The following is a 20,903-nucleotide window of genomic DNA, read 5'->3' on the forward strand; positions in this document are numbered from 1 at the left end:
GAGGTATTTTTAGGAGAGAGAGAAATGTGCTCAGCTAGCTGCAATGCCACATCTGGGGGGGCTCTCCGACAACCGCATATAGAAAGGCTTTCCAAATGGCAGGAGGAACTGAAGGACTTTATACCCAAAATGCCAAGAAGTGTTTCCCATAGCATCTTGCCCTGGAAAAGACAGAGGATCAGCTGCTGTCTGGAAAAATGGAGATCAGGAGCTACTGTCTCTCTCAGTGCTTTGCAGCAGGTGGAAGAGCAGGAGATGAGGAGAAACAGGGTGTGTGGTGATGACGGCTGAGCGAGTCAGGGGAGGGGCAGTTCGCTAAAGGAGCTCTTGTAGCCAAATAAGAGAGTCACATGCACCAGCACGTGCATTTTCCCCTGCTCAGTGGCATTGCTTATGGGGACCAATATGCTCTGACTCACACGCCAGCTGAAGAAAGGGAAGTACAATGTGGAGATCCTGGACTTACCGCCTGAACATGCCCATGTTTAGCAGCTGGGTCATTACTGAGCCATCCACTGCACCAAAAAATTTTCCAGTCTGCAAGCACAAGAAAGGAAAAAACCAGAATAAATTGTCAATCGTAAAATTTTCAAATGCTCGATGGCTGCAGCCAATCCAGTCTGTCTGGAGGCCTACTACACATAATGAGTGTTTTATAAGGAGGTAACGCCGAACCTTGTCCTTTGGCTGGCTGGAAAGCTTGAGGGAGGACTTCCCCCATCACCAGCTGGGCGTCCTGCACGGTTCCTACTGCACTTGGAAATGATTTAGCCCACACAAGTCCCTGCAGCTTGTTACAGAAACAGGCAGACTCTCAAGCTGCGGAGGCCAAGGCACATTGATTCACTGGGAGCCTGGGCTCTCCTGTGGGTTTTTGTGAACCCATGTTCTCTGGATCTGAATGCCTGAGTCTCTTCTGCTGGAGCCTCTCTGCTAGCCCATGGCCTCAGTGACTTCAGAAACCTCTGTACTCCTGCTGCCCTAGGCGAACTGACCCACCAAGCCTAAGTGCATCGTACAGATTTATTTAGGTGGCAAACACAATTTTACAACTCACTGCTGTGCAAGTTCCGAGCAGGCAGTAACCCAAACAATCCAACACACACCAACCTATCCCTTTAGCTTACACACTGCACTGGCACAGCCAGAGCTGTTGCATGGGCTCCACCCTAGCAAAAGTTGCATTTGGGGGACAACAACCCCCAAATCCCACTGGTATGCCTGGACTAAAAGCGGAACTTGTGGCCCTCTGGTCCCATTTACATTTTGGAGTCAATAACCTCAAAAACAGTCCCAATCCCAAATCCAGGAACTGCTGCTCTAAAGACTTCTTCAAAGAAATAACAGTTCTGACTTTCCTGATTACTAAACCATGACAAATCTATTGCAAAAATGCTTCGAATCTGCCAAGTCCACTGCTTTGTTTGCAAGCAAGTAAATAAAATACTTGTAAATAATAAAAATGCAGATATGAGCTGTCCTCTGTCTGTTTTCCTGGCTCATGGGTCTTGACACAGTAAACCGCTCACATATGTTATGGAACCGTTCATGCAGTTTGGGGGGACATTTTACTTTTCCACTGATAGGCTACCAGTTGTTTAGCACGTATTAGCAGATGACAGATGACTTAATTTATTTGAGTGGGGCATTTCCACTAAAAAACCCAACCCTTAGGCAGATTTACCTAAGATCTTATAGTAATCATCTAACAGTAGTGTTACATGGTTACGAACCTCTTCCCAAAAGGCTTTAGAAGGCGTTTCACTGTATAAATTGATACATATCATCAACTCCCCTTTGAGCATTTAGGCTGTAATCATCTCAGACATAGTCAAATGTGTCTGAGCAAGTGCTAACTTTTTTTCACCTCCCTCGCTCTTTCAATCTGATTAGGGTGGTAAGGAGGCCAGCTGCTCCCATTTAATACCAGTCTGCAGCCCCAGCAGGAGCCAGAGCAGTGGGATTTAACGCATGCAAGCTGCAACCGGTGTGGTGAGGGCAGAGGGCCACTGCAGGACTGTAAATGGGGCCCACCCTGTCCAGAGATGCTGATGTCTAACAGAATTTGTCCAGGTAGGACATCGTTCCTTTAGGTACAAGTATGAGGAGCTATTAGTGTAATTGAGAGCAAGGCCTAGGGAATGTGTTCAGATAAACATCAGCAAACTGGCCTTTAACACTGAATCAGACATTCAACGCTTGGTGCTGTTTTAGGTACCCTGTGCAAGTATTAACACAGGAAAGCATCACTTGGCAGAAACCAAAGCAGTCCTGTACTGAAGCAGTGTTTTGCAAAGCAGCTCTCATTACAACCTGCTTCCTCCAGTGACCGGCTGCTGCTCTCCCAGACATCCCGCTGCTGTGTTTCTCCTAACTCCCAGCTCTGGGCAGGTTTCCACAGGCCCTTGCAATTTCAGAGGTTCACAGCACAAAATATTGCCTCTGACATCCTGCGTGACACACACTGTACCACATCCCCCTGCAGCTGAGAGCATACAAGTACATATGCAGGCTATGCACAGGAAAGAGATGCATCCTGGAGCACACGTATGGCTCGCAAGATACATCACGGCTCACAGATGTGTATGTGTCCGTGCTTTGCTGGCTCGTTGAGCAGTTTGTAATTTTGGTTCACACAAAAGCTGTAGACAAATGGGATCTGCCAAACAGGCCAGGCTTTGGGCAAGTGGGCAGCCTCCTCGCTGCATGGCTCAGACAAAGCCGGACCTTACTTCTCCACAAGCTCTGCCCAGCCCTGCTGGGATCTTGGCCTTTTAGCTGCCACCCTGCACCCTGTCCCCGGAGTCCCGCCTGGGCAGAGATTGCAGATATACCTTGCAAGATGCCTCAGGGAGAAGGCAGCAGTCCTGGAGAAAGAGGTTTAGTGAGCAAGGGGACATCCGGATGCAGCAGGCGGAGGGAGCTCCAGACCCGTGATCTGCAGCTGTGCCTCTGGCTGGCAGCAAAAGGCAGCTAAAAACTCAGTGGTGGTCATGGGGCCACGGCTGCAAACATCGCAGAAACGTAGCACCATAGCGCGGAGCAGCCCTTGCTGCAGTATAGCCTGGGCCTGCCACTTACTTTCCCTTCCTCCCCTGCCCTAGATCACCTTGTCTTCTCCCTCCCTACTCCCTTCTCGTGGCTCTGGCTATTAACTCTTAGCTCCCTCCACAATGAGTCTGGATGAGGGGATTAGCCTGAATTAGGAGATTACCCATTCTTCCCCAAGTAATCCTGCAGGGAGCTTCCAACGTGTCACTCATTAAATCCTGAGTCCCTCTTTCTTCTGCAGTGACTTCTGGCTGCCAGTAAGCTTCCTGCCACTTTCAGGCAGAGGTTACTAGAGCTGATACCCCATGCTCATCCCCCATCCCAAGGGCAGAGGGGAGCAAAGCCTGAGCCAGGCTGTCTTCACTCCGCTCGTGTGTGAAGCCGCTCTGATGTGGCCACCCAGGGAAGGAGGTGACGGCACCAGGCAGGCCCGGGCAGGCAGCAGACAACCCTAGGCAGGCAGCAGGCTGGGCGCACTGTAAAGCATGGCAGCCCCAAGGGAGCGAGCAGAGAGACAGAGCAGAACATCTCAGAGCCCCTGGAGCAGGTCTCCAGTGCCAGCTGCTCACCCCAGGTCTATAAGGACACAGGCACTTTGGCACCTCTCTGCTATTCCTACCTTGCACTTTGCCCTGGGAAGCAAGCGTTTTGGGTGTGAAAGCTCCTCGGCTGCCTTCCTCGGGGAAGCGGGGATATGTGTGGGGCCCTGCTTGTGCTGGAGCTGCCACAGCCCGCACAGCTCAGTGGGGCAGATGGTTCGCCTGCACACTCTTGCTCCTTTGGCATCTGACAAGCTCTTTCCCATCCAAGCCGGTGGGGCAGAACAGGCAGCATGCGGGCAGGTTGCCCTCCTCCCTGCCACGGGCTGAAACATCGACCCAGGCAGCTGAGCCACTCTTGCTGGTTCTGGTGTCAGGTATGAGGCAGGGAGGGAGGGCAGCGGACTAGTTGACTTCTCCAGAAAGGCAAAAAACCCACAAAAATCCAAGTATGGGATTTTTTTTTTTGCATTATGTTAAAGGATGCACTGAGGGAAGAGTGTGGGATGGGGCAGGGAAGGCCACAGAGCAGCACGTGATCCCACACAGCAACATCCAGCTGCTAATGCTGCTGCTGCCTTGAATTTCCTATAGGGTTTAATAGTGTGGACACTCACAGTGCCACTGGGAAATAAAAGCAGTAACTGGAACAAGATAAAGAAATCAGAAAAAAAGTAGTGGTGAACTCTCCGAGGTCAGGGGAGGTAACAGCTGGGGGAGATGACAGCTCTGGTGCCTGCCAAAATGCTTGATCTTGGAGGCATGCGGATAATGTTTATAATTTACCCAAATCCACTATAATGCCATGTTTCTGCTAGTCAGATCTTTCAGAGATGAGCTTTTTGAAAAACTCATTTTCCATAAGATGCAGGGAAAATACAGAGATAGAACACAGGAGGGTGGTGCTGAGGATGAACAAGAGACATGGTACCTAAAGGGTGTAATTGCCTTTATTTATGGACACATGCCATAGGACTCAGTAAAGCACCTTTGAAAATGCTGTGGGGATCAGAGGCAAACAGCGATTCCTAAGACTACCAGCCCACCCTGAAGACGCAGCAGGGTCTGGCCTCCCAGAGTAGGGAGTCAATACAACTTTACAGCATTTTCCTCCCTTATTTTTCTGGTTTTCTTTGCTGTTTTTGGCACACCAAGTCACTGAAGGGGCACTTTTGCTGGAGTATTCAGTGTGCTGGGGAGGTCACTTTACTGACAAAGAAGAGTTTGGTTATTCCTTGCACTATGCCACCCTTGATATCTGTCTGTATCACCCCCTGGTGCCACTGTGTTGCTGATTCATTTTGCTTTTCGAGTCTCAAACAGTTCTCATTTTGGCCTCCGAACTCGCTGCGTAGTGCCTGCAGAATTCATGATCTCAACTTTTTCTTTTGCCAGCCTATTCTGAATATGCTAACCAACGCAAGTCCAGATGGGAAGCTATGGGACTCATACAGCTAATGTTTTCCATTTAAAAATCCATCTAAAAATTCCTCTTATTTCTTTTATGTCCCAGCTACTTTGAGATCAATGACACTACTTCACGCTTCACTCTAACCAGAACTTCTTTAACAGCCTTTTGTAATGGACTCTCTTCAAGGCTTTTAGAAAAACTGAAATACAGTAGGTCATCCATTCTCCCTTTTCTCCTGATTTGCTCACACTTTCAAAGAACTATTCCTTTATAGAAGCTGTGCTGCTTGTCCCAATCACGTCCATCAGGTGTTCTTTTACTTTATTTTTAATTTCCATTTCAACCTGTTTGTCACATCTTGAATAAAGTAATTTCTGGGATCAGATCTACTGCCTTTTGGAAATATGCATACAGTATTTGTTAAATCCAGTACTATGGCAATTTTAATGAAACTCCATACTTCTGTCAGTAAGAAAACCACCTCATTTTCCATTTCTTCTATAAGTCTACTCTTGCTATTGACTTATTGCTTTGTAGTTTATGAGACTGTTCCAACACGTCAGTTTCTGACATCCAAATCTATGACCTTTTATTATTTTGAAACAAATAGCTCTGTGGTGAATTTACCAGAGAGCAGAAAAATATAGCTAAACCATGTAGGGGCTAGTAGTGTTGACTTTACCCACACTGCACAGGATGTCACATCACAAACTGCACCCCTTCAGCTCCCTAGAAATGGTCATGGAGGCGCTGGCAACAGGAGGAAAGGAAGCAACTTTTGATGCTTATATTTTTATTAATATTCTGAGTCTTCTTCCTTACTCCTTTCACCTCTGCTTTTATTTTCCAGTGGCACCATGAGTATCAACACAGTAAATCCTCCAGTTCTTCAGGTGTGCTCCTGTTTCCAATCTGCTTAAATTATTTTGCCTTCCTTTTTGCCTTTGGCATTTTGCTCTTACCATCCCCTCAGTTTCCTCTCCTGAAGAATGCCTGGTTTGACTTCAGAGGCGCTCAAAAGCGCTGCTCCTTTCTCTTCTCTCCTTTCTCCTCTCCTCTCCTTTCTCCTCTCCTCTCCTCAGGGCACACCTGCCTTCTGGGACTGTCTCAGATCATCTTTCAGTAGCATTTGCATGGAAGGAAAGGAGTCTAATTTCCTCACTTCTGATAAAAAGATATTTTGACTAGTTCCTTCCTTATCATTGCAAACGTCTTCCTTACCTAGGATGTGCTGTCACTCTGCCAGGAGGCTTCCCCCTCACTGCACAGCTGAATTTAATTATACCCACAGCCACCCTTATTACACAATTGAACTTCATTTGTTTTAACCAGCTCTAGTGGGTTATTTAGGAACAAGCCAAGCACACTCTCCTCCTTCTCTTATGCTCTCTTACCTCTGCAGGTCTTTTGGAAATGAGTATAAAGCCATTATTATCAATGAGGAAGCAATTCAGAATCTGCAGAGATGAAAGAGAAGCAACATTAAATACAGCTTTTTCCATGGTTGTTTAGTATGTATTGCTGTGTGCATGACAGAGCTGTGTGGGCTTGTGCTTATGGCAACGGCCTCAGCATTTCCATGCCTAGCGCCATGGCTCAGCTACCACGGGTTTTACACAATTGACTTTTCCCTCTCTGCCTCCATTTTGAGGTATTTACTTTGCGAGCTGTTTGTGACAGAGATTGTCTCTTGCCAGGGCTGTGTGCAGGCCTCGCAGGCTCTGAGTCACATTTAAGAAGACAAGGCATCCTACAGGAAGCGACAGAATATTTGGAGAGCACTTCTCCTTAATAAAATGGTATCTAATGCTTTCCATTTTCAGATTGCAGAGTTTTATAACCACTAATGAAATAACCCTCTCCTCACCACTGAGTATCATCAGTGCTGGTCTTATTTTTATTTTGCAGAGCAGGAAATCATAGAATCATAGAATGGTTTGGGTTGGAAGGGACCTTAAATATCATCTAATCCCAACCCCCCTTGCCGTGGGCAGGGACAAATGGAAGCACAGAGTTTAGATGAAAACCTTTAGGTCTCATAGGGAGAAATTAGGATGCAGAGGAAATCCTACACGAACATAGAAGGAAAATTCTCTGGTGATCCCTCTCAAATATGCCCAAGACCAAGGTTGAAACAGTGGTGTAAATGCAGAGGGGTATACAGCATGCATGTCATGCTGACAGCCACTCTCTTTGGCAGACCTGGGATGCCAGTGAGACAGCCTTACAGGAGATGGACTCCCCTTAGAGTCACTGGCTGGAATCCCCATGCCCCTGCCCAGGCTCAGCTGACATCTCACAGCTGAGGGGAAGACCTAAACCGCAGGTTTGTCTCAACAGCAGGAGGTCCTGCTCCAGCTGTGCAACCTCTTGTAAGGAGGCAACAGGCAATACCTTTTTTTTTTGGGGAGACAGATGTCCACAGAGCAGGTAGTCAATCACACCCATCACAAGTACAGAGAAGACAACTGGGCAACTTACATCATCCTGACAGCTTAGTGGACAGGCACCGTCCAAGGCACTGCACTGGAAAGGAAAAGCAAGGAATTAACCACGGCATGATCTCATCTTACAGTCTCCCCCTTGGGACTGCTGAGCTAAAGGTCGCCATACCAGCATCCCATAAAGCTCTGCAATTTAGCTGGCATTTCCACCAAGACGAGCTCTCCAGCATGCGCAGGTACCACCCTCCAAGTTGGCCACTCAGTGGCTTTGCATACTCCGACCTCTCTGAGCAACATCCGCTTTGCTAAGGGCTCTGATCCTGCACCTGCCTCCCTGACACGCTTCCACCAGTACCTATGCACTTCGAGCAGAGGTGGCACTTGTAAAGAAAGGCAGCAGCATCAAGCTCTCTGGCTGTGAAAGCGAAGGTTATTGTGCACGGGTGAGAAACCAGCATGCCTTTCAGCATCTGCTAGTATCTGGACTAAACACATGGCATGGTATTTTAGATCAGGATTCTTCTCAGGCAGGGATTTTTTTGTTGTTGTTGCTGTTGGTTTCTTTATTCTCCAGACAGCTAAATGATAAAATAGGATGTGAATGGTGCTCGTGTAGCCCAAGGCACCATCCATTTGTTTCATTTAGGATTTCTGTGTACTGGACTTGACATGTGTTTCACAACACTGAACTGGGTGGGAACACGAGGGGTTAAGTGGTGAGTAACAAAGCCCCTCAGGTGCTTATTGATTTCATAATTGTTCCAAGTTTGCTGTGGCTGCGTGTGTCTGTCTCTTTGTGTTATTTTTTAATGCTGTTTTCTCTAGCAGCAGAGGGAAGAAAGCTGACATGGTGTTGCCATTTCTGTACACGGGGTCCCCTTCCTGCCAGAGGTTTTCTAGGGTCAGGGAAGGACACTGACATGTCGCGTAGCCTGTCTGCTCTTAGCCAGCTGCCCTTTATTTCTGCAAAACCCTTATGCACAAACCCCAGACCCCTTTCTGGATGATTCTCAGTAACAAGAGGTGAATTTGCCGTTTCAAACCACAAGAAGACCATTACTTTCAGTTAGAATTTGTTTCTCCTCTTGAGTTTTGCAGAACAAAACCAATAGTTTCAGGTTTCTGCCCCTCTGCTCAACTTCAGAGGAGGCTTGGGGATGCCTGAGTTTGTTTCAAGTCCCATGGCTTTGCAATATGGAATGCTCACGCTCCAACTCTGACTGGCTTTTTGAGGCTCTAGGGATGATGGTTTAATAACATCCCTTCACCCACAGCTGCAAGCATTCTCTCACCCCTGCCTCACCACAAAACAGCATTGAGTTGTTTTGCCTCCTTGGATGTATGCAGAGAGGTGGCCCTGTACTTCATGTCTGATGGTTCCTTCCTTTGGTCAGCAGAGAAATATGGCCACAACAAACCACTGTTATTGCTTTGAGGGATAACCAATACAGAGCCCAGAGCTCGGAAATCAGAACAGAAACCCAGGTAAACCAGAGTGGTTTTCCACAAGAAGGGCCCATGTCTCACAGCATCTTCTTCAGCAGTGTGAGGACCAAGTCTCGCCACCGCTGCGCTTCCAGACCTGGAGAAGCACCAGCAGTGCCTGGTGCTGGGCTAGCCATGCAGCAGTGGGAGAGTGTTGAGGAGCCTGACCTGAGAGCACTGGCAGCTTGCAGGGAGCCCCTGAGAGCTGAACCTGAGCTCCCTGGTTGCTCTGAGACCACATCTACTGCCTTATGGGCACAGCTCCCTCCTCAGAGACCAGCCGACCTCACAGCATCCTCCGGCTCTTGGTCAAGTCTCTGAAACGCTGCAACCCAGAGCACTTTCAGCTTTCTCAAAGACTCTTAATTGCTGCGAAGACAAACACAGCCTACAACAGGCTTGGACAGTCTTCAGTGACTACAGATGAGGGGCAGTGCATATAATATGATGGCACACAAATGACACAATTACAAAGCCAAGCTGCGGTGAGGCATGCCGGGATGCCTCCCCGTCCCCAGCTTTTGTCTACTTACATCACTGTCATTGGGCTGGGAGACGGGAGGCACAGCGTGGACATCCAGAGTGGCACAGCACACGGTGAAGCGGGACAGAGAGGGAAAACAAAATCTGTTAGTCATTCCTCTGTCAAATGGCAGTCATGTTCTGGGAAACCATATGCAGGCTTTTTTCATACCAGCACCTACCAGGGCTGTGGCATGCAGGCACTTGGCACTCAGGCCTTCTTTCAGCTTCTCTAACAAGCCTTCGTGCTTTCACTTAACACCCATGCGGGCTTGTTTGTGTGAGAACTGCCTAGGTATGGCCCTCAGGAGATTTTTTTAAAATGAAGCTCTCTGCTGATGCTTCAGGATGTGCTCATGTGCTTTGCATAAGTCTTTTTAGCTCAGGTTAGGTTTACATCATCTCCCACCTGTGAGGATGCTCCTGCCACCACAGCCAACTCCGGGCTTTTCCGTTCCCCACGTGTGCTCTCTCCCAGTGAGCAGCCTCCTGCCCTCCTATCTTCTCTGTCATCCCTATCTGATGACAGTTCCCTCTCCTGACAGCAGAGCCACTTCTGCTGTGTGCTGCTTTGGTCCCATCAGTCTCATCCTTCCAAGTATACCTCCCCAAAAACAAGCCTGGGGTGAAAGCCGCTGGGTGGTAAGGCAAAGGTGTTTCACTTTTCCTGCCTCTCAGACCAGAGGCTGTTTTAATTATTCCACTTCTCTCAGTCCAGCAAGAGTGTCCAAAATTAGGACAACACTGAAAGCTTATCCCTGGAGCAAATAATTTCTATTTTGGCAAGCTGGTAGCATTTTGTTACCATTATCAAGATGATAAGAGAGGGCAGTAGATTTTTTTTCATTGTGCCCAAAATTACGGATTTCCATGAGGTTTCTGAAAGGCTGAATGAGCACAAAACATATTTCCACAATTAAATGTGTCATATGCGGCAGAGCTAATGCCAGGCCAGAATGCTGACGCTGTCAACATGGCATTTGTGGAACAGACTCACGGCTCACATGGCACTAGTGCCATCAAAGGATTATAGAAATGTGTGACTTCAAACTAAACTACTTGATAAATCTTTTAATAAGAATTTCATAAAAGCCCTCATCAAAATGCCATTGTACGTCATGCAACATAGCATCAACCTAGGTGACAAAGAGCATTAAATTGTCTCTCTGCATGACTGCTGATGCTCCTACCTGTTGCATGGCCATCCAAAACTTGCGTTGGAGCAACTCCAGCTTCATTTGCACACCCACCGCTATGGGAAACAAAAAGGGGGGAGGATGAAAAGAGGAACATGTGAGAGAGAGAAAGACAAACACAAGTTAGGAAAGAAGGGGTAAATATTTGCCCGAAGTGATGGGACGGAAATCACAATTGCAACCTGCTTCCAAGTGTGAATGATAGGCATCGGGAGATCAGTGCTGAGTCAGACTGCCAAGTGAGAGTCAGAGGTTTAACAAGGTGGAGGAAAAGGGGACACTGACTGCTGTACCGAGGTACTGACACCTCACTCCTACTAAACACTACAGAGCTACAAACAAATTAACAACAACAACAAAAAAAAAATCCCACCAAAAAACCCCCAGGAGAGCGAGCGCCTAAGCTTTCATCTTTGTCTTTTCTAGATTTGCCTGGCCAGAATAGATGTTTCTGATCACCCCAGCCTCATCTCCTGCACCACACAGCATTAATCAGAAATAAAGTAGGCCAGTGTGAGGAAGGGATTCATTTAAAAACCCACCTGTCTCGAGGGGAGACCATAGTGGTTTAGATTGCTCCTAAGCCACTATGAAAGCACAAAAATATGAATGCCACTTGACAGAAAAGTGTAGATTAGAAGTAGTGCTTCTTTACCCGGTCCCAGCCTAGTGCATGCTCCACTAAGCAGAAATGTGTGTGTGTGTTTCTTAATGAAGTGCGTCCTAATTTCTTGGCTTAATTTCTCGGCTTAATTTCTCTTCTATTCCCAGCATCATATTCCTTAAGTAAGGCATAGGTCCACAGGAGAAGAAACGGTGCAGGGTCTCCCCGACAGAATAACCTAGCTGTCTCCGGGTAGGTTGCCTACAAGCACATGTAATAAGCAGTGCAGTCATGCGCAGCCTGGCACAGTGATGGGGAACAACGGGGCTGTGTGTCAACTGGTTGAATCCAAGAGCTCTACAGGAATTACAGCCTCAAGCGGGACCTTGAAATAGAATATAAGGTGCAAGTGAGGGAGAAAAAGAAGTACAGAGAGGGAGAGTTTGAGCTTTTTGTCACAACCACCAATATCAGGCGGATGAAGTGTTGCTGTTTCTACAGATTTCCTCTGAATTAGCAGGAGCTTCAAAGGGGGAAACAGATCCTTTAAATCTGAATCATGCCGTGTGGGTGCTTTTAAGTTAACAGTATGATCTGATGCTGTAATTCAGATGGGTATGAATTAAAACTGGAGTATGTAATGGTATATTTTCTTGCAGCATGTACAGAGACTCTGGCACCTGGCATCAGCTCTGCCTTTTATACCAGTGTCCTTGTCACATTCCCACTGCTAGTACATCTTACAAAATCCCATTCACAGGCACATTTCTTATCCAGCTCTCCCTGCTGTAGACTGAATCTGACTGCCTGTACGTGGGGGAAAGGAATGATTTTGTAGAGCTGCCTTGCCCTAAGCCTCGCAGAGCACAGACCAGACAAGACAAAGAATGCAAACAAAGGAGGAAGGACGGGGCTGAGTCCAGCCCAGGTGAAGATTCATCAGCTTCAGCAGGGCTATCACAGCCTGTGTGTCCCTGCTGACAAATTGGCAATCCATGACAGAAGGCAAACGGTGCTGTTGCTGCTGAGTCCAATGAGGCCCACACATCCAATTTGGTATGTTGCTTTAAATAAATTCATCGTTATCATTTAAAACCATGTCAAGAAAGAGTTATTTCCCTTATCACAGCAGATCACATCAATGGGACTGAGCATTACCCAGGACATACAGTTTTTATGAGACCTGAAGAGGAGTTGATACCTATGTAACTAACCTTGCAATGCAGACTTACTCAGTGGCTCATGTTTTTGCCAGCGGGAACATCTAGCCTCAAATTGTTCTTCAAAGGGAGCTTAGCTCCTGTTTGTAAATCCTTGCCTCTGCCCAAGAGGCATGTGTAGCATGTACTGAACTTGGACAGAGGTGCCTGCAACATGAGGAAGGAGAGTACCTGGGGGCTCGCACTGGTGGCCGGTGGCAGGGACAGAAAGCAGGGTCTCCCAGCTGTCTTCTTCCTCTTTCCACATCACTCACAGCCATGTCTAACCCATCTGTGCCATCTGTCAGCAAGCCTTGTCCTCTGGATGCAGTCTTTGCAGCCCTAACCTCTCCATAGGGCTTGCGCTTACTCACCTTCTCTGCACTAGCCCTTTCTTTCCTTCCCTTCCCAGCAGTCCCACACATGTGTCTAGCTATTCCCTGTGGAGCTGCGGTGAGCACCACTCTCCTCACGTCATGGCACAGTCTGAAGAGGTCATTGAAAGCAAAGCTGGAGGCTGTTCTGCCTTTCTGCCAAGTTTGTCTGTCTGGATGGTACCCATCACAAGGAACCATACTAAAGGGATTGCTCCATGCTCCTGCCTGGCAGCACCACTCCTCACCAGTCAGTGTGGATTGGCAGCTTCCGGCAAGAACTGTGAGAAACTTCCATGCATTCAGGTGACCTGAGGAAGACATGGGAGCTGAGGAGAAACAGGCCACAATCACTCTCCTGGTGCTAGTAACAAACAGTCGCCCAGGTGTCTTCAGGCTGTTGGTGAGGCCAGGGAGAAAGGAGGAAAACAGTGATTCAGTCTGAGGTGAGGATGATGCTACAGGTGAGAGGGAGAAAACTGGAATAAACCCTTCTCTGCTTGTTCCAAAGTACAACTGATAGTTAATAAGCCCTTTTGCTCTAGTGGCAAAGATTATGCTGCAGGAACGGGAAGACCCGAGGTCCGTGAAATGATGAGTGGCCCTGGTGTGCAGCCCAGCAACAACCATAGAGTCCTTGGAAAGACCGTGGCTAATAGTTTTATTCCTACTAATGTGCAAACAACCTGTGCGACTGTAGCAAACTAGCAATGAAATAAAACACGAGGACAAGCAATGCTGCACACCTTGCATAGTAAGACATTGCTTCACCACGTCGATGAGCTACCCAGACCTCTGCACGACTTCCCACCAGCAGGCACCCTGCCTGCCTGCCTGGAAACCCAAGCAGTGCCCGCTACATGGCTGCAGCTGGTTTTCTCTGGGGTCGCGTGCTGCCATTCATCGTGGAGACAAGAACCTTCCCCTCCATCTGTTCATCCCACCGTTGAGCATGTCTGCCTCATTAGCTCGTCCTCTGCTTGTCTCTCTTTCTGTCTGCCTTCCCTGGCTTGTCTCCTTGATTATCCACATGCCATTCTCATAAGGAGCTTTCCCCAAGATTTCATTCTCGGGCCTGCCGCACGACAAAAAGGCGTAACAAAAAGTCGCAAGATTACATCCTGTAGACGGCCTATCAAGATGTACCTTGCCATTCAAAAACCTGTTTTCATGGCTATTGGTCCAACAGTTAAATAGAGCCCGTGATTTGAACGGAAGAACATACCAAAGCAGCAGGGCAGCCCTGCCTATACTGTCCATTTGCATTCCCCATTCCCATTTTCTGAAATATTCCCATTTTCCCTCTCAAGCCAGCAGTGGACCTCCCCCACTCAGAATTTTACTTGAAGTCCACTAAAAATGTTACTTAAATAATAACTTCCAAGCAAATTAAAAGGAACAGAAAGCCCAAACTAAGGGCAGCCTGCCTACACTACTGGACCTGACAGAAAAAGCAGTTCAAGTGGATCAGCAAAATAGTAATTCTTGCAAACGTGAGCTACCGAGGTCCTCAGCAAGCTGGAGGAAGGCAAGCGAGGGGTCTGATTTGGGGGGGGGGAGGGGGGCAGGCTGCAGGAGCCTGCGGGAGACCACAGAGGGAAGCCTGAAAGAGGCAGTGGGTTGGATTCGGGTGCTTACCGCACCCCTGTACCAGCAGGCTGTGTCAGGGAGGGCAGGGGATGCCTCTGCCGTGGCATGGATGTAACCGCACCTGACACTTGCACTGGACATAGGGTTGAGCACGCTCTCCCCACCGCACACCAAATCCAGGGGAGCGAACTGTGGGTGCAAACGCTCCTCTCTTTCACCCATTCCCCTCGTCCCAGCTACCTCCTGCCAGCACTGCTAAGTTTTCCCCAAATCCCCCACGAAGCAGACAACAGGTCGTGCTGAGTCCAAGCAGGGAAGCGTTAGAGCAGCCTGTGTGCTCGGCTGCTGGGGACGCCCACTGTGGCCGGGCAGGATGCGGCCAGCCTGCTGCAGGCACCTCTCTGTTAAGTCTGTCAGAAGCACTGCCTCCCCGCACCGTGTCTGGAGCACGGGTGGGAAGGGCGTGCCTTGCTCCCAAGACCCCCGGTTTCTCCCCCGCTGTCTCCCTTTCACTGCAGCCGCTCGCCTCACCCCTATACAAAACCCAGGCTCGTCCCTTCTCCTCCTCACGCCTTTCTCTCCGGGTTTATTGTCATCAGCCATACCAGGCAGGGGAGGGATGGAGGGAGGGGAGGAGGCGTTCGGCTTGGTGCCTCCTCTCATAACCTGTGCCTGACCAATCTGCCTCCCGAGGGGCTGCGGGGAGCTCCCCTGGCTCGGGCATCTCCTCACACCTCCTCAAGCCCCTCGGCTCCCGGCATCCGGAGAGAGATGGCAGCAAGGCAGGGAGGAGGGAGAGAGAGGGACTGACAGAAACAGCCCTTTCTCCAGAATGGGTTGAGAGAAATGAAAACCTCCCGGGCTCCTTCCTCCGGGTGTTTCAGAGCAGATCCTGCCTGCCTGGCGGGGTGACTCCTCTGCACTGTCTGTGCGCGCTCCTGTGCGTGTGCTGCTGCCATCGCAGATGTACCCCCAGCTGTCACTTCGCCGCGCACAGTCGCTCCCTCTCCCGCCTCTCTCTCTCTTTCCCTCTCCCCCTATTTATTATTTACGGAGGATTACAGTCCCTTTCCCACGCTGCCATCTCGCCGTGCAGCTCCTCTGACCTCCGTGCAGGGCGAGCGGCTGGCTAGGAGGGGCTCCTGCCAACTAGGGTCCACCGACAGCCCAGCTGGCGACGGAGGGACTTTCTGCTGGATTTGCTTTGGGATTGTACCAGGTTCGCTGGAAGAGCTGCCGTTCTCACAGGAGGGTGCATCTCAGCCCGAGAGAGGTAAGTAAAGATGTCTCTCTTATGTATTCCCCCCCTCCCCAGCTATGCGAGATCAGTGGGGCTGCCCCCCAAGGAACGGGCTTCCCCGGGGAGGAGAGTGGCAGTCAGGGGTGGCACCGTCTGCCAGACCGCAAAACAGAGAAGTCTCGGTTGTGCGAGGCTGACGGGCAGCAATCTTCTCGATAACGCAGAATGACAACCCTGCCGCAGAGGCTGCTGGTACTGGTTCCAGTCCAGTTTCAGTGCGGGCAGCTGGGAGCAACTTCTCCCAGCTGTGAATGGCACCCGTGTCTTTTGCTGCAGCACGGGCAGCTCAGGTGCAGCTTTGAGGCTAAGCGCTGTGGTCACCAGGGACCGGGCAGCTCCCGGAGAGCCCTGGCTTTTGTCCCCTCCTCGGGGCTGTGAGAGGGGCCAGTGTGTGAGATGCTGCCACTCACCTGACCCATGGTGGCTTTGCTGGGTATCATTTTGGTCTCAGCTGCCTTAGTAAGAACAATCTAAAATGGAGAAGTGAGGACCAAAACTGGAGAAGTCAAGCATTCGGTAAACAGGCTTTAGGATGAGGAGTGTGTATATGTTTAAGTGTGTGTGTGTGTGTGTGTGTGTGTGTGTGTGTGTACATGTACAATTTCATGCACAAAGCTCACGAACATGACCACAGGACATGAAGTCAAGGATGCCATATCACAGGTGGAGCCAAAAATAAGTCCCAAGTTGCTTCCAGCATCCCTGCAGGCTGAGCCTGCTATTTCTGAACTTTTGGGCGGAAGGCACAGCACTGAGGGTGGGGGTGAAACAGCACAGGGAAACTTCACAGCCTTTTCCAGCACTGCCTGGGAGGAAGGGGGGAGAATAAGGTCCTGAATGAGCTGATGTGAAGCTGCCTATGGATAGGGGTATATATGTGAAAGTTAGCGTGGGTGTGTGCATATATACACATGTGCATATATACACGTGCACAAATGTGCACACACACATCCCACTTAGGGCATTCTGTCCCCCTTTTCCCGCTGCCTGCCCAGTTTATTGATGCCACTGCATCTCATGCTAATTAAGAGAGACGTGTAAAATGGGAACTTTCCTGGTTTGGGGAGAAAGGATGTTTGGAGCTGTTGCTCCAACCAGGTCAAGACCGAGCTGGGCCTCAGGCCCGCCATGTGAACTGTCAGGTAGCCTGAATGTGCCACGTACAGCACATCCCCAATGGCAACAGTAGTGAGCAGGGTACAGCACAGCTCTGCTGCCGGTGCCTGATCTGCCACCCAAGGATGGAGGGAGAAATGAAGATCTCATTTGGGGAAGGACTGGAGCAGCTGCTATTGCAGAGTATATAGAAAGAAACCCTTGAAAGACAGGGGGACCCTTAAAGGCACACTGGGACTTGTCACAAAGCAGGGGACAATACTAGCAGTGAGGAGGAGGGGGTGCTTTTCCAGAATTGCAGACCATTTTTCCTCTGAGCTTTGTCGCTCAGGTCTGTTGTGGGGTGGGGGGTGGATCTGCCTCTAACTGCTGTGGGCAAACAACATTTGCAAGGGAATTATTCCACATGAGCGAAAGGCTTGCGGGAGTTGTCTCCCTGTCAGACATCAGTGCAGTCTCTGTTAGTGTATCTTATCTTGCCCACTTGGAGGAATTATGGTAAATCCTGAGCAAAGGGGCTGTTTGCAAAGAGAAAGGGGAGAAGCCCTCTTATGTAATTTTTGTACCGGATCATAGCTTTACCCTTGCGTCCAGCAAAGTGAATGCCACACACTAGCAAGGTGTACTCCCAGCTCAGATAGCTTCATGAGGTACTCCAGCTTCCTGCCCTTCCTCTGGCTTTTCTAAACCTGATGCAGAAAGGATTTTCTAGGCTTTTCAGCACCGCAGAAGCCTGATGAAGGCAGACCTATGTCTTGTGAGCAGGGAGGGCCAGCAGCAGCACAGGGCCATAAGGATACCTGGACAGGAGCATCCAGGGAGCAGCAGAGGCTGGAATAGGATGGCGAGAGGCTCAAGCCTGTGGGAGGGCATTTCTGGGCAGTTCTTCAGTGACTCTTCAGCACTTGCCTGTTGCTGATTCAAAAGGGAGACCAAGCAGTTTCCTTCACTTGCCATGTTTGGTTACAAGCAGCTGCTTACACCGCTTGACATCTGTCCCAGTCTTGGGTGGCTCAAGCTGTAATTCAAATGACCATACTGGGACGCTCCTGCCAGCTGGGTAATGCTCCAGAGTGCTACACCATGACACACACTCCAGTTCTCAGTGGGAAGGAGCTGGCGTTGGAGTCATGGCATGTTTCTGTCCCGACTGCATGGAAATACCTTGTAACACATACCTTATTACTGCCATGGCTTTACCGAAATGCTGGCTCACCAAAATGCTTTGTGTGGCTGAGGACATCCTAATAGCAAGAAGAAAATTTTTTTCCATAAACCAGTTCAATTCCAGGCTGGAGAGATGGAAGAAAAAGTTGCTTCGCCTGCGAGGGGTGGGATTATGTGAAATATGGTTTTATTCACATTGCACAAACAAGCAGTTGAAAGTTAGGAAATGTCGGGGTTCAGGGCAGCGTGCCGTCTTCACCGGGTTGCAGTCCTGACTGGTAGGATGACATGCTGTATTTTCATAAGCTGCCTCATTCAGGGCACCAGCTACACAGTGCTCAGGGAGTGAAGCAGGGGCCTGTTATTTTTTTTTTTTTGGTACTGCAAAGTGTGTGCTTGTTTTATTTGTTTACTGCCTGCCATCCAAGCCCTGCAGGCAAGACATCATTATTCATTGTCTTGTGGTGTTCTGAAGATGTTTGCTGCTACAGTTGCCTCATAGCTGATGATAGAGAATTTATGCTCCTGATGAGGCAAGAGAGAGTGGTTATTTTCCTTGCTTTTGAAGGGAAAAGAGACTTCCCCTTTAGCCACACGGGGAAGGAGCAGCAGGTACAGGACCAGAGCTTGGGGCCTCTTGGCTCTCGGTGCCATTGAGTCCTCAAGACCGTACCCATTTGCTGGCTAAGCTTGCCAGCATTTTGGAAAACAGCTGTGAGTGCTCAGCAGTTCTGCAAAATGGCCCCTAGGGTCTCGTGTTGGGCACCTGCAAAATTAGGAATGTACAGACTGTGGCCATCTGCCAAAACTGTGGTTTAATATTTAATGCTGACCATATAAAAATAGCCTTATTTATTACAACATCCTCATTGTTAGCTTGAGTATCACGTGTCTTTGCTATGAGTATGGGACAGGGTCCTGTGAAAAAAAGAAATAGTACTTGCTTGGATAAGCAAAGGCTGTGTTGTAATGCATACATGCAAGTGGCTGAATTAAGGTTGTGCAAGTATTAACTCACATTTAAGTGCTTGGCTTTGCAAGCCAAATGGCATATTTTATCATATGGTAATTTTTAAAAAAAATTAAAATGACACTTCCTTGATTCTTTTTTTTATGAATGGGAAAACAAGAGACTTTCCATTATTTATGCACTGCAATGCCTCACACCCATCACAGGAAGGACTGAGACCTAAATTTACAGCAGGGCCATACAAGTCTGAACTTCATGACTGACTGCAAGCAAAGGCTGTTACTTTGAAGACAGGCCCTGCTACCATGCTGCTCCTCGCTCCAAGGAGGCTGGGAAGCTAGGAAGCTTCCTTCCCCATGGACCATGCCCTCACACGAGGAATAAAAAAGTAGGACCACATCCTGAGTCTGGAGAGGAGCTGTTAGAGGCAACTTGACTTAGCATTCATCGCTTGGGCTCTCCTTCCACTCTTGGTGAGGCTCTCTGCTGCTGGTGCTCCCCAAAGCAGGGTTTGCTGCTGCTGCGATTTTGCTGCGAGATGCCTTGTGTGGGGGCAGAGGGGCTGAAGACGGGCTCGGCCCTCCACACCACTTGCATTTAGTGATTTTGATGGGATGTGAATGTTGCCCTGTCCGTATCTCTTCTGTGGCTGCCAGAAAACTAAAGTCACATCACATTTGAAGACCTTCCCCAGCCTCAGCAAGCTCTGCAGCATGGGGCTGTGATGTGTGTGCTAATCCAGATGCATCCAAAGATCCTGGCTGGAGCTCTGCGTTGTGAGAGCTGTCACCACATCTTGTTGAGTTATGGGCAATGTTCCCAGCTTGTAAAGAGTGTAAGTGTGTTTAAGAGATCCTCTGGCACCCCTGGAGCTGCAGGCAGCAACCTGGACCCCATGCAGTTTGTGTGGACTTTGCAGGGATGCCCCTCTTGGATGCTCTGGGAAGGCGATGGGGGGCGATGGGGAAGGGGAAGAAGAGCTCCAGGCTCTCTCTAACAGGCAGTACTGCCGACCTTGTGCCACAGTGGCAACCAAGTGAAACAGATCTATGCAACTCATTAAGGCAGAAAAAGGTCTCCTTCAGAGTTCAGTATAAATGCATCGTGTGCGAACAATGAGAGTCAGCCTTTCCTTGGGAGGTTTGCCAGGAGCTGTGTGCGTGCTGGGTCACCAATCCCCTTACGATAAGAGCAGAGAGGATTTCTACTGCTGGCATCTTGTCCTCTGCCCCACCACTGTGCATGCATGGATGATCCCTGCCCCTGTGAACATGCCCGGGGCAGAGGTTTGTGAAGTGAGACAGTAGTGTGTTTTCTACCCCCTCACCCTCCTCCTGTTCCAACCGCTGAAGTGGCAAGCCACTACCGTTGCAGCCGGTGGTCTGATTCAGAGAGGCCGGCAGCCAGGGAAGGGAAGCCAGGGTGCTGGGTGAGGAAGAGGGGGAGGGAGTCTCACTCAGCAGCTTAGGTGGCAGCAGTTCTCCATCACTTTGGCTCCTCCACCAGAAGCAAAAGTAACCAGAGTCAAGCACTAGGAAGGCTAGTGAGCTTGGATTCCTGGCATATTTCAGAATACAGACTATGAAAAAAGGCAAAGCCAGTTCTTGGACTAATGCATACATGAATGATGGTAAACAAGCACGTGTGGGACATTTCGCGTGCATGGGATCACCCAGGCTTGCAGAAGCTCACCTGATTCTAGGAATAAGGAAGCACAAGGAGAAAGGCTTATGGCTGAATTGACTTGGCCCCCGTAAGATATAGCAGGGGTTGCTTGTTATTGATCAGGAAACCCCTTGATTTGGCAGTCTAGCTGTACTGTTCGATAGATGTCTGGCCTAGCACTCCAGTGACAGAACTGTGAACTGAGAGCTTATATTGATAAAAAACCTTACATTCTCCTATCTTGCTGCTAAATTGATGCACCTCCATTTT

At 49.2% G+C, this 20,903-nt stretch overlaps 1 protein-coding gene across 1 annotated transcript in view; it reads right to left on the bottom strand.

Annotated features, from left to right (window-relative positions):
• The window catches only part of CACNA2D4 (calcium voltage-gated channel auxiliary subunit alpha2delta 4), a 130,799-nt gene that overhangs the window by 15,725 nt on the left and 94,171 nt on the right, over positions 1-20,903 (bottom strand). Inside the window, exons 28-32 of the mRNA XM_059816262.1 lie at positions 10,643-10,704; positions 9,464-9,478; positions 7,483-7,527; positions 6,396-6,458; positions 467-537 (exon numbers count right to left, since the gene is read on the bottom strand). Coding sequence (XP_059672245.1) covers positions 467-537; positions 6,396-6,458; positions 7,483-7,527; positions 9,464-9,478; positions 10,643-10,704 — 256 coding nt within the window. The remainder of the gene's footprint in view (positions 1-466; positions 538-6,395; positions 6,459-7,482; positions 7,528-9,463; positions 9,479-10,642; positions 10,705-20,903) is intronic.

Source organism: Gavia stellata, chromosome 4 (genome assembly GCF_030936135.1).
Source record: "Gavia stellata isolate bGavSte3 chromosome 4, bGavSte3.hap2, whole genome shotgun sequence".
NCBI classification, from domain to species: domain Eukaryota; kingdom Metazoa; phylum Chordata; class Aves; order Gaviiformes; family Gaviidae; genus Gavia; species Gavia stellata.